General features: G+C 37.1%; 1 protein-coding gene across 7 annotated transcripts in view; it reads right to left on the reverse strand.

Annotated features, from left to right (window-relative positions):
• Positions 1-13,592, reverse strand: part of LOC126336369 (calcium-activated potassium channel slowpoke) — a 1,528,406-nt gene that overhangs the window by 55,585 nt on the left and 1,459,229 nt on the right. For all 7 annotated transcript variants that reach the window (XM_049999994.1, XM_050000012.1, XM_050000004.1 and 4 more), the window contains 2 exons: positions 11,988-12,100; positions 11,685-11,840 (listed from right to left, as the gene is read on the reverse strand). In XM_049999994.1, the coding sequence (XP_049855951.1) occupies positions 11,685-11,840; positions 11,988-12,100 (269 nt within the window). The remainder of the gene's footprint in view (positions 1-11,684; positions 11,841-11,987; positions 12,101-13,592) is intronic.

The following is a 13,592-nucleotide window of genomic DNA, read 5'->3' on the forward strand; positions in this document are numbered from 1 at the left end:
CCACCAACCTCTCCCTCTGAAATCAGTAAAATAATAAACTCACTGAAAAGTAAATGCTCTTACGGAATTGATGGCATCTCCAGCAAAGTACTTAAAGCTTGTTCCCCACAGATAAGTAGGATTCTCAGCCACGTATGTAATAGCTCTTTGGAGCAGGGTGTTTTCCCTGATAGACTGAAATATGCCATTGTAAAACCATTGCATAAAAAGGGGGATACGTCGGATGTCAACAACTACCGCCCAATCTCTCTTCTGACAGCTCTATCAAAAATATTTGAGAAAGTAATGTATTCAAGAGTAGCCTCCCATATTTGTAAAAATAAAGTACTAACAAAATGTCAGTTTGGTTTTCAGAAAGGCTTTTCAACAGAAAATGCTATATATGCTTTCACTGATCAAATATTAAATGCTCTGAATAACCGGACAGCACCCATTGGTATTTTTTGTGATCTCTCAAAGGCCTTTGATTGTGTAAATCATGGAATTCTTTTAGATAAGCTAAATCATTATGGTTTGAGTGGGGCAGTGCACAAATGGTTTAATTCATACTTAACTGGAAGAATGCAGAAAGTTGAAATAAGTGGTTCGTGTAATGTTAAAACAACAGCTGATTCCTCAAACTGGGTTGCTATCAAGCACGGGGTCCCACAGGGTTCGGTCATAGGTCCTTTACTGTTCTTGATATACATTAATGACTTACTATTCCACATTGATGAAGATGCAAAGTTAGTTCTTTTTGCTGATGATACAAGTATAGTAATAACATCCAAAAACCAAGAACTAAGTGATGTAATTGTAAATGATGTTTTTCACAAAATTATTAAGTGGTTCTCAGCAAATGGACTCTCTTTAAATTTTGATAAAACACAGTATATACAGTTCCGTACAGTAAATGACATAACTCCAGTAATAAATATAGACTTTGAACAGAAGTCTGTAGCTAAGGTAGAATTTTCAAAATTTTTAGGTGTATCCATTGATGAGAGGCTAAACTGGAAGCAACACATTGATGGTCTGCTGAAACGTCTGAGTTCAGCTATGTATGCTATTAGGCTTATTGCAAATTTTGGTGATAAGAATCTCAGTAAATTAGCTTACTATGCCTACTTTCATTCACTGCTTTCGTATCGCATCATATTCTGAGGTAATTCATCGTTGAGTAGAAAAGTATTCATTGCACAAAAACGTGTAATCAGAATAATTGCTGGAGCCCACCCACGGTCATCCTGCAGATATCTATTTAAGGATCTAGGGATCCTCACAGTAACCTCACAGTATATATATTCCCTTATGAAATTTGTTGATAATAATCCAACCCAATTCAAAAGTAATAGCAGTGTGCATACCTATAACACCAGGAGAAAGGATGATCTTCACTATGAAGGGTTAAATCTGACTTTGGCACAGAAAGGGATAAATTATGCTGCCACAAAAGTCTTTGGGCACCTACCAAACAGCATCAAAAGCCTGACAGATAGCCAACTAACATTTAAAAATAAATTAAAAGAATTTCTAGGGGAACTCCTTCTACTCATTGGCTGAATTTTTAGATATAAACTAAGTAAACAAAAAAAACGTAATCATTAGTGTCATGCAATATTTTGTGTAATGTAATTTCTTGTACAGACATCTTTTATTAACCTGACACGTTCCACATCATTACGAAGTGTCGTATTCATGATCTATGGAACAAGTATTAATCTAATCTAGTGCAAAGTTGAAAAATTTCTAGTACATAAATGTGTTGGAATAATAATCAATGAAAATATAAATTGGGATTAACACACTGAATATATAAGTCAGAATATCATCTTAAAACCACTTGTACTGCCCAGACTCAGCTACCCAAAAGCCACAAATACAGTATTATGAAAATATTGTGAAAAGTATAGTAGCTACTCACCATATAGAGGAGATGCTAACTCACATATAGGCGCAACAGAATGACTATCATCAAATGAGATTTCGGCCAATGAGGCCTTTGTCAGAGTGTCAGAGAGAGAAAACACCACACACACACACACACACACACACACACACACACACACACACGATCACAGTCTCTGGCTGCTGTGAACTCAGCAGCCAAGACTGCAATCATGCGTATGTGAGTTGCATTTGCATGAGAGAGAGAGAGAGAGAGAGAGAGAGAGAGAGAGAGAGAGTTCCAACACAGTGAGTAGAAACTATCCTATTCTCAGTAATGTTACAGTCCATCCTGGGTTTTCCATTGTTGAAATATTGTGAAAATGATATACTAAGTACTACTCCTTTCAACAGGAAGTTAGGGCATAGTTTTATGGGAAGGCACTTCCAAACCAAACATCAATGAGTTATTCAAATTACAAAAAGGAGCAATTAGAATGATAGCCAACCTTAAATGGAGAGAATCATGTAGGCCAACATTTAAAGCTATGGAACATACATGATCTGTCCAGAAAATTCCAGAACATTCTTAATTTTGCACCAATAGTGTGTTGGAGTGAAATGTGGTTGGAATCCCTGTACACATCAGTGTTTAATGTGTAACCACTGTAAGTTCCATTGTCATATGCTGTTACTCTTTGTTCAGTGCTGTATTGAGTAGAATGTTTGTGAATTTTGAGATGGTAGAGTTAGAGAAGCAAGGCATCCGCATTAAATTCTGTGTGAAACTCAAGAAAACTGTTATGTCTTCTTTCAGTTCAGAATAACATACTATGTTCTGATTGCTAGTAATTCTTCAAGCCACTCACATGACTTTTTCATCAAGTGCCAGTATGGAACTGTATTGAACAGGAAGTATTTCCCATAGCCACATGGGTCACACAGACATGCTGTTATCAGTGTTCAACTGCATGCACTACTGGTGGCAATTTTGGGACAAGAGGCATTTTCCCAGGCCACAATTAAAAGTTAGGGTTCTTTGCAGCAACAATCTGGGATGTTATCTGATAGTCCACCTATAGTAGATGTTTACTACTAGTTTTTTTGCGCCTGGACATGGTGTCCTACTACTGCTAGAATTCAGGTACTCTTGATGATGGGGCTAAGCACCCATAACTGTGGTAGTGTATAGCATCTTCTGTCTTGCAAGACTTCATTAAGTGTTTTACAAGTGTATTGGATTTGTTTACCATGAACATACTGCACAACAGTTGTGGATGTCCCGCAAATAAAAATTTATATATGATTGGTCTTCGCTGGCATTAAAGCATTTACTGATAGTAGCACAAACAGAATTTGTACAATTAGCATGTTCAATCCCACATTAACATTTATGAAATAAGAGTTGTCTGTAAATGAATGTAGAGTTCTTACATGAATATGCAGTTGTCCTACTGTATATGGATATTTAAAATAACCTTTGGTAGCAAAATAATAACTTTGAACACATTATATATAACTTTACTTCCAAGGACATGTATTATTTAGCAATAATCGAAATTCCTGGATGGAGCAATAAGGAAAAGACAACCTCTCACCTACAGAAGATCAATGGCTGGAGCACAGAAACACACAATAGCAGCAGTATTCACACTATCTTTCAAGCTGTAGCCCTTTTGACCAAAAATACATACATTCACATGCACAACAAATGACATAAGTGGAAATACTATAGGACTAATTATAATAACTACAAAAAATGTAAGAATCTATGTGTTTTATTTAAAAAGAACAATTGTATCAACCACTGGTGACATCCATACAATTTACATTGTACAACAGAAGAACAAACAAATAAATAAATAAAAATTCCTAAATGTGGCATACCTCAAAAGAGTACTCTTTAAGATGTAGAGTACAGGATTTGATTCTGCTTTGTCAGTCTATTACCAATTCATTCATTTTAAAAGTTTGGCAGTGATATGGTGCCTACAGAGTGTGTCTGATAAGTGTTTGTTATTTCTGTAAGATGTCCTGATAAGTGCAGAAATAATACTTAACTTCTCACAAACGTACATTGACAGTAAAAGATACCTGTAATAAGATGAGACAACAAACAAAACTTTATAACTCGATCCCCTTTCAACTTACATAGAGCTGCTTTCTGCTTCACATGTCTGAATATAAATGCAGCATGATGGCAGAGCTGCAATGAGTGGTGCAGAAGGGTTGGTCTTATGTTGAAGGATGCAACTGGTTCAAAGGGCAATGCTCTATTCTGTGTTGTATTAGCTTTATCTAATTTATCTCTGGAAAATATGTTATTAATTTAAAATCTGCAAGTTGTTATTCACCATGTGTATAATCTTTTGCCAATATGATGTGTGAAACCCATTCTGTGCATCTGTTATTTCATATACACAGATGCTTACCTGTTCTCATGCTCAGTACATCTGATGTCTTATTCTCTTGTCAGCAAACATGAAAAAAGTGTATTTAAAATTCCAGATCATCCTAACAGTTACAGATGGATTAGGAGCTGAGTGGAGGGCATGCAATGAAATCAAGAGAAAAATCTTTCTTCTGAATAGTTCTCACATGCTTGACTGGTCTAGCACCTTTGACCCCCGCCCCCACGCCGCCCTCCCCATATATATATTTTCTTAGATGAATAAGTAATTACACGACACAAATTGTTTATGCCCAACGTTCATAATCGAGCTACTATTGTTAAAAGTCTTAAAAACCAGCTGAATGGAAAGAGGAAATTTTATGTGACAAGATGCACATTATCCGAACTTCTGGCAAACGTGTCTACTTTTCCACTTTTCTCTTCCATAGTATATTTTTCCACATGGGGAATATTTCTTCTTCTTCCAGTTCTGAAAAGTTATGCAGGTTCTGCAATTGTTTGTGAAGTAATCTCATAGGTTACTTGTGGTCATAATAAAAGTAAAGACAATTGACAGTGATATTCACTGCATTTACAATTGATCTGATGAGCATAAAGATCCTGAGATCCTGTAGCATATTTTCTGTGGTCTCTGCACTTGAAAGATGTCCAATTAATGGCTCTTGAGACTCCACTAGCATATATCTGTAAACTGTAACCATATTTTGTTAACTCTGGATGGAGGATTTCACTGGATGACCTCCTTGGGACAATCTCAAAATGACTTTGTTGTATGTAGGGAAGTATCATTGACAGAAAATTGTAGGGCTTATACACAATAAAGTAGATCCAGGGAACAGTCATATATTTTGTCATAAGCTCCTTTAGTATTATTAATATTCTACTTTGTATGTTGCCTGTAATGCTTGTTGTATGTACAAATCTTTGCTAAATTACATCAATATCTACTCCTTAGGATTGCAATACAAACTGTATTTTTTCTTGAAAATACCTAACCATGTCCAATATCCCTGTGTATATTCTATACTTATAGGATTTGAAGGACTAAATAAATAAAAAATAGTAAGTGCGAAAACAACATGTAAGGACTCAGCCAAATTCAGCGGCAGGTTTTACAAAAAGTTACTATACATCATGGGGTGGTTCACTGTTAATATTTCAAGAACATATACTCCAGGAAGAGTCAAGAAACATACTACCACTTCTTAAACATATCATGCGAAATGAACATGACAGTAAGATCAGATAAATATGTTCTCATACAGAGGTTCACCAACAGCCATTCTTCCTGAACGTCATTGGTGAATGGAACAAAAAAATGATGAAAATGATAGTGGCACAAAGAATACCTGCTCCTACACATAAAGAAGTGGCTTTAGCACGGGGTGTATATGTGGGCAAGGAAAAAAAAATTACCGGATTTTTCCCGGATCTCCCGGTTAAAAATACATTTTTCTCCCGTGTGAAAATACACTTTTTCCGTGTTAAGTGAAACTATACGTTCCCACAGAACTGTAAAATTTATTAGTCATTTGAATGGTTATGGTTTTATACATTGGCTTAGAATTTCCTGGCACTTTAGAAAATGAAACTCAGGGGGAAAAAACCACGTTTTGGAAAGTTCTCTCATGTGCAGCAACATATATGCTACATATTTTTGTATTACGAAAGTATAAATTTGAATTGCACCAAAAACCGCATGTTACTTTCCGAAGCATTGAAATCGAGATTGATATACAATTTTGTACTCCAGTCATAGCTCATATCATGATATCTCGTCAGCCGATGACAGCGGATATTCATAGCATAGGACACGTGATGTAGTCAGCCAATAGCAACATTACTTACGTAGCGCAAACATACGAAGAGGAAAAGTTCATGGTTTATATTAATATATGCAGTGCTGATACAGGAAAAGCAAACTTTTCATATAGTATATTTGTCCCAAAGATTAATAAGTTACTAGTGAAACTAAGCTTTTACATATAATGTTGATCTTTTTTGCATGTTTTACACTTTAAGACACATCACACAAATGTGCCAGTAAAATATTTAATACCAAAATAAATCTCTGATCACCTGGGTTCAAAATTCTTCTAGATGGCTTGTCATCAAAGAGTTGATTTTTAAATGAGAGTCAAATGCTCTGTGATTTCAGAAATGCATCGTACATTCTCGCACATAGTTTATCTTGCGCAAAAGGAAATTTACTTTGAAAATAACGCTTTTTACACCACAATTCGCAATATTTTCCCAAGATCAGCTGCAAATAGATTTGTTCCACGATTTGGCAGAGTGTGCCAAATAAGAGGTGTCCCCGCACTTGCGCAGCTACGATGACGTACAAAGCCCATGTGTTTGTATGTGTAAAACATTAAAAGATCTTACATTATGTCATAAAAGAAAGAAGTCATCAGAGAATACTCCAAAAGAGCCGGAATTTCTTGAACCATACTGAAATGAATAATTCGCGTTAAACTGCACATTCATATGTACAGATTCTCAGCGAAGTAGGCCTCAATCTAATATTAAGCTTTTCATTGTGATTTTTGGGATGCAAATTTTCTTGGAGTACCAGTATTGTATTATCTCTTGTTTGCTTCTTTATTATGGCATAATGCCATATGTGCTAGAAGATGAAAACATGCACTTGAAATGCAGTGAATAGTTGAAACTAGCCAATAGTGTGGAATTAAATATTTCATTTGAAACAAACTGGCTGCCTCAGTGGAAAAGCAAAAATAACTTCATTGTTCTAAAAGATGATTAATGCTTGACTGTCAGAAAGGTGGAAATAAAATAAGATCTGGAACTAACTACATATTCCAGCCTTTCATAATCATGTGAATGTATTTTAATTCACTTGATAGCTCCCAGCCACAGAAATCACTTTTTTTTCATTTGATGTGAGAGCAATAAACGAAGAGGCAACAGCAAAATCACTAAATGTAAACCCCCCACTGTAACTCTGACTGCTCTGCGCATCAGACCCGGATCCACGATATTTCGAACCGGGGCAATACTAGATGATGCTGCTGCCCTTCGCCCCCCCCCCCCCCCCCCTCTTGAGCATTTGAGATAGAATGCAAAAAAATTTTAAAAAACGACGTTTCAATAATAGGTTCATTTTGTAGTGCACATCTTTCAGAAGAGTCTGATGCATAAAACTTCAAGAAAATGTAAGAAGTGTTATTGGGTCGTAAGTGTGCCAAAGTGCAGTGCCACTCCTCTTCACATAGCATTCTTCTACCACATGTCACTGTACTTCGCATTGTGGAACTCAAATGTGTATATTTTGTAATGGATGCCATCAAACTATATCAGGACAGTGGAAATTAAAATGTCCCGAGGTGCTTCTCCTGCTCCCAGTCGGCCGGTTTGACATAATGCCCTCTTTTTTTTATAAAAGAAACCCTCTCTGTTAATACTGCATGGGATTATTTGTAACTGGAAGAACAAGAACTCTTCAGAAAATTTGGACTCTTTATTGCCTATTAGATAATAACTTACTGTTCTGTGTGGCATAAAATGAAACACAGGGTTGGGTTGTTTCGGGGGAGGAGTCCAAACTGCGAGGCCATCGGTCTCATCGGATAAGGGAAGGATGGGGAGGGAAGTCGAACGTGCCCTTTTCAAAGGAAACATCCCAGAATTTGCCTGAAGAGATTTAGGGAAATAACGGAAAACCTAAATCAGGATGGCTGGACGCGGGATTGAACTGCCGTCCTCCCAAATGCGAGTCCAGTGTGCGTACCACTGCGCCACCTCGCTCTGTGAAATACAGGATACATAAAACCAGGTACGACAAGAGACAAGCAAGACAGTACGCATTTCTTCAGTCCTTAAGTCTTAGCGTTTTTCTTTCTCTCTCTAACCTTGGTACAGCTTTACATGATGTGCTTTCCTTTCTGCGAAAGAATCTATTACCTCATCAAAGTTCGTTAAACGTTTTGCTACATGAAAATTCTAAATGTTGTTGTCTAATACTGAAAAAAGCTGTTAATGCAAATAGTACCCAAGACTGGTGTGGTTTCTCGATGCTAGACAAAAGAAAACAGGTCTTTCTAATATTGCAGCAACTGTAACACACACCAAATAAGCGAGACTGTTTTGGAAATAATTGTCATTTTTATAATAACAGAATCTAATTCACGAAGTACCAATATGAAAAGCCTATTTGGCCTACTACAAGCAAAAAGCTTTATTTTAGGAAATAGTTTCACATTTCATTCATACACTCCAGTTTTTGAAGCACGAGATCGAAGAGTAGTAGTACGAAATTTTTGTATAAATTTGGAATCGTCATATTATTCCATAATCTGTGTGATGTCCCCGTTTCTTCTCCTTCCTCATTCTAACAAACTATCTTCTCATCACTAATTCTGTAACTATTCCTATCATTGTCAAAGCTCATTCATTCTCCAGTTAACTTCACTAACCCTGCCAGAATCACCGGTTTAGTTATCCAACAATTATTCTCTGGTTAGGCGTTATTGCGTGTTCGTACAATGCATTTTCCACTCTTCTCCCAGAATAGAACTTAAGCGGCTGCTAGCCAGGAAATGTACAACTTGCCCTTTCTACTGCAGCGATCTGGTCAAAAGTTTTCTGTCAAAATTTCATTTTCTTGGATACACCGAGAAGATAACGTAATCTTTCTTACCTGTTATTCCTGTTAGTCGTTTATTTCCACTCTGGTAGTCTGGATCTATGGACTTCGCTAGTAATTATAATAATGATAATCATTCGCATAACCAATCAATCATATAAACAAACAGCTTTCACCCGTTCAGCTTTATTCCGCTCAGCTCTAATAGCCCAATCCCCTTTTGTTGGCAGGGAAATTTATTTTTATATGCGACGAGGATTCCCCTGGCATGGACATCACGTACACTCTGCACGCATTCAAAAATCAACTTATGATTCATTCAGAAATCAAGTTATAATGTGTTCAAAAAGCAACAGGGATGAGTTTCAAAATCATTTGAATAATCGATAGACTAACGTGCGCTAACTGCTTGGCGCTTTGTGAAACAAGGTTTTTTTTCCTCGACAATACGAATTGGACCCCCTCACCACCAAAATTGCCGCCCGGCTCAGATACCCCAGTTTGCTGCATACACAACCAACAGCAACATTTTTGTAGCCAGAAACGGGAGGAGGTACTAGTCATATGCGACTCAACTACACATGCGCATGATCCCGCTCGTAACTGCTTACATGAATCTAATGTAAACAGTTGTGACGTCATGCTCATCAGAGGTAATTCGTTGTCACAAAGCAATGCATAGTCTTCCAAAACCTTTTAAACACATTTTGCTGTTGGCAAATTGTTGTATGAGAACTGTTTTCTTTTTTTTATGGCGTTTTTCCTATGAAATTTAAGTTTTATTCTCTAGTTCATATTTTGTCGCTGCAGTATTATTCTGCAGTAGCGGGATACAGTAATATCCTTTGTTAGAGTATCGGTTCTTACCAGTCAAAATTACAAATAATTAACTGAAAACTAAAACAATGAAAAGTTCCTGGAATTCTAAAATATTCCCGGGTTTTTCCCGGTTTTCTCCCAGATGAAAAAATTCCCGGGTATTTCCCAGATCTCCCGGTTGTCCCGGGTCATATACACCCTGTAGCAATATAAATGTAGAGTGAAGGCAGTAAATACACTTAATATTGCTGCTCGTACATACCACTAAAACGTGGTTATTTTAGTCCCTGACATATGGGGCAAAAAGACTTAATCATAACTCTAATAATGCCCAGAAATATATTACATGGTAAATATGACAGGATAGTTATAAACTGATATGTATGGATGAAAATTAGCAGTGTCTTGCATGCTGATATTATGGTGAAAAACTGGACAACTGTGAATAAGGCTTGAGTTCAGAGAGTTCTGCACAAACTTATATATGTATATAGATAATAAATCTAAAACCGAAGATGATGTAACTTACCAAACGAAAGTGTTGGTATGTTGATAGACACACAAACAAACACAAACACACACACAAAATTCAAGCTTTCGCAACCCACGGTTGCTTCATCAGGAAAGAGGGAAGGAGAGGAAAAGATGAAAGGATGTGGGTTTTAAGGGAGAGGGTAAGGAGTTATTCCAATCCCGGGAGCAGAAAGACCTACCTTAGGAGGATAAAAGAACAGGTATACCCTCGCACACACACACACACACACACACACACACACACACACACACACACACACACACACACACATATCCATCCGCACATATACAGACACAAGCAGACATATGCCATATGTCTGCTTGTGCCTGTATATGTGTGGATGGATATATATATATATGTGTGTGTGTGTGTGTGTGTGTGTGTGTGTGTGTGTGTGTTGGTGTGTATACCTGTCCTTTGCCCCCTAAGGTAAGTCTTTCCACTACTGGGATTGGAATGACTCCTTACCCTCCCCCTTAAAATCCACATCCTTTTGTCTTTCCATCTCCTGATGAAGCAACCGTGGGTTGCGAAAGCTTGAATTTTGTGTGTGTGTTTGTGTTTGTTTGTGTGTCTATCAACACACCAACGCTTTTGTTTGGTAAGTTACATCATCTTCGTTTTTAGATATATTTTTCCCACGTGGAATGTTTCCCCCTGTTATATTCATATATAGATAATAATAATGATAATTTTATGTGGCTCTGCAGCCTGGTGCAGGTCTTTCTATTGGATGCCTCTTTGGCAACAAGTATGTCCCTAACCTATCTCAGTTATCCAACTAGGGAAATGTGACATACCGTTTAATGTTGTATCTGAACCATGTTGTTCCTTGTGACTGCTCATATTGTTCAGATGTGATGACTAGGTTAACAACAAAGAGTGAAAAATCCGTCATCTGATTGAGATTTGATTCCTTCATGTCTCGGTTTCCTGGCACGATTTACTGCTAGGCCATCAGGCCCTCAACATGTATACAAATACTTCACCCATAGGTTTTGATGACTGAGTTTGTAAGTACCACAATAAGTGACATGGCAGCCATATCTTTTGATGGCAGTGACTTAGAAGCTTAAACTTTTTACATTGCCAAGGGAGTCTAGACATTAGTACTTAACACGAATTTCAACTTCATACATCTACCCATTCCTGAAAAAAAGGGATTTTAACAGCTGGAAAAAAAGACAGACTGACAAACTTTTTGACAGAGGAACAACAAGGTGATCCTATAAAGGTTCCATTTTTACTGACTAATGCATGGAACTCTAAAAAACAATTAAATCATAAATATACACTATTTTTTGGAGGAAAATATTACTGCAAGAAAAAGAAGGTACAAGTAACTAAAAATGCTTCTAATGTGGGACACAGTTGCAACTAATGCAACAAATGCTAAACTACATATAATGTTAAAAATAAATACTAATTAAAAGTATGCCTACCTGTACAGCCCAATACAAAGCATGCCATAAGACTTCAGTGCAGCTACAAACAGGTCACCATACTTTCCAGTCTCACCATACTGAGCTAGAGGTCCATCATACAAAGATATCTGACCCACTCTGCACCTATCTCTGTTTGACAAACTGTCTGCCGTACTGCAAATGTGAAAATAATTAAGAAGCTTAAATTAGCATACAGTACTGAAAAGTATTTAACACTAATTTTTGTTTTTTATTTCCATTTTTACTTAGCGAATACAATAATTTTGAACTGAAAAGATCAAAACTAATGCATATACATACCTGTAACCTCCCCTCAGGCCTGCACCTTCTGCCAAAATAAGCTCTAACTCAGGAGTAGCACCACCAGTTATTAGTGAACGGATGAGTGTCAGTGCATTCTGGTTGAAATATGTCTAAAAATCCGAACAAGATTATCTGTTTAACAGAGTGTATATTGATATAGTGGGCAAATTTAAATTAACAAATGAAATGTGTTAAAAATCTCTCTCCTCAGCAACTTAGATATTATGGCCCATATATTGTGGTAAAAAAATATTACTAATAATTTTACAAAAATCATATGTTAGAAGGCTTGGAATGTTATCGTTGCGCATTCAGCACACTGAAAGTGAGAGAGGGTAATAAGAAATTTCAGTACAATAACCCTACTGAAGAGGAAATAGAAGAAACTTTCACTTACAAAAATTATAAAATTATGAAAAGAATCGCTTCCCAGACTTTCCTTCTGGAGGTGAAATATTAAGTACTGCTGATAAGCGTAAGACACAATCCAAACTTTGGACATCATTGATAATAGTATGAAGAAGGAGAAAAAGTAGCTCGTTCGGAAGGTTTTGTAAAAATGTTTTATATGTAATGGAGAAAACCATCACTGCTCATCCTCCAACAAATTTCAGGCTCAAAGCCAGTTGCCATCAATACATTTCATGATATTTCACACTGGAACCTGCAACTTTTCCTCAGGCATTGAAGACCGACAAAGATATCCTCAATTCTGCAATGAATAGCATGCTGTGGGTATTATGCACATGCATCAAAATCAAGTTGACAGATGGACCACACTACCTGGCGGCAATGTCATCACTGCTGGAGCCACAGAACTCAGCTGGCCACTGCATTACTGCTCACCACAGTCATCAGCAAAGTCTGTCGTCTACAGTTAGAGCAAATTATGGAGATGATGGAGGTTCCAAGTACTGTCCAATGGCTAGCCACTATCGTGGTTCACCAGATTTTCTGTCAAGTTTATTTCCACAGATTCTTTAATAAAGGAGTCACAAAAAGACATTACTGTGGGCCAGAATCATAGTTTTATCAGACTCCATCAAATGTCTAATGGAATTATAATGCTTGGCAACAGCTGACTTGCTTGGATGTAAAAGGTGAGTGCAGTATTAATGTCCAGTGCAGCATCCCCCCCCCCCCCCCCCCCCACAGTGCTTGTGGACTGACCTACATTAGCCATACAAAATTGGCAAAGTATTTTGTAAATTTTGGCCCTCTACAATAACAATTCATCCTTTAATGATCCTAAAAGGTCTGCAATGTCAAGTGGGGGATGGAAAATCATTTTCACTTGAAATCTATGGAGGATTCTTGTTATCTTTAATAAAATAATCCCCTTAAAAGGAAGAAAAGTTAAAGATTTTGCTGGTGTGTTCTCCTCTTTAACCATTTTCTGGCTCTTGGTTTTAACTAATAGCACCCTGTTAATCGGCCAGGTAGAAAATCCATTTTCCCTGAACACTGTCTTTCAGTGAGTGAGGTCTTTAGGCAAACTATCTAACCTGAGACTGTGTGAGCTCTGTGTGCAAATGTTTTAAGCACACTCATGGTTTGCAATAGGTGATGAAAACTCAACAATTTAAATACCAAACAGTTTTT

The sequence above is a fragment of the Schistocerca gregaria genome, chromosome 1 (genome assembly GCF_023897955.1).
Source record: "Schistocerca gregaria isolate iqSchGreg1 chromosome 1, iqSchGreg1.2, whole genome shotgun sequence".
Classification (NCBI taxonomy): domain Eukaryota; kingdom Metazoa; phylum Arthropoda; class Insecta; order Orthoptera; family Acrididae; genus Schistocerca; species Schistocerca gregaria.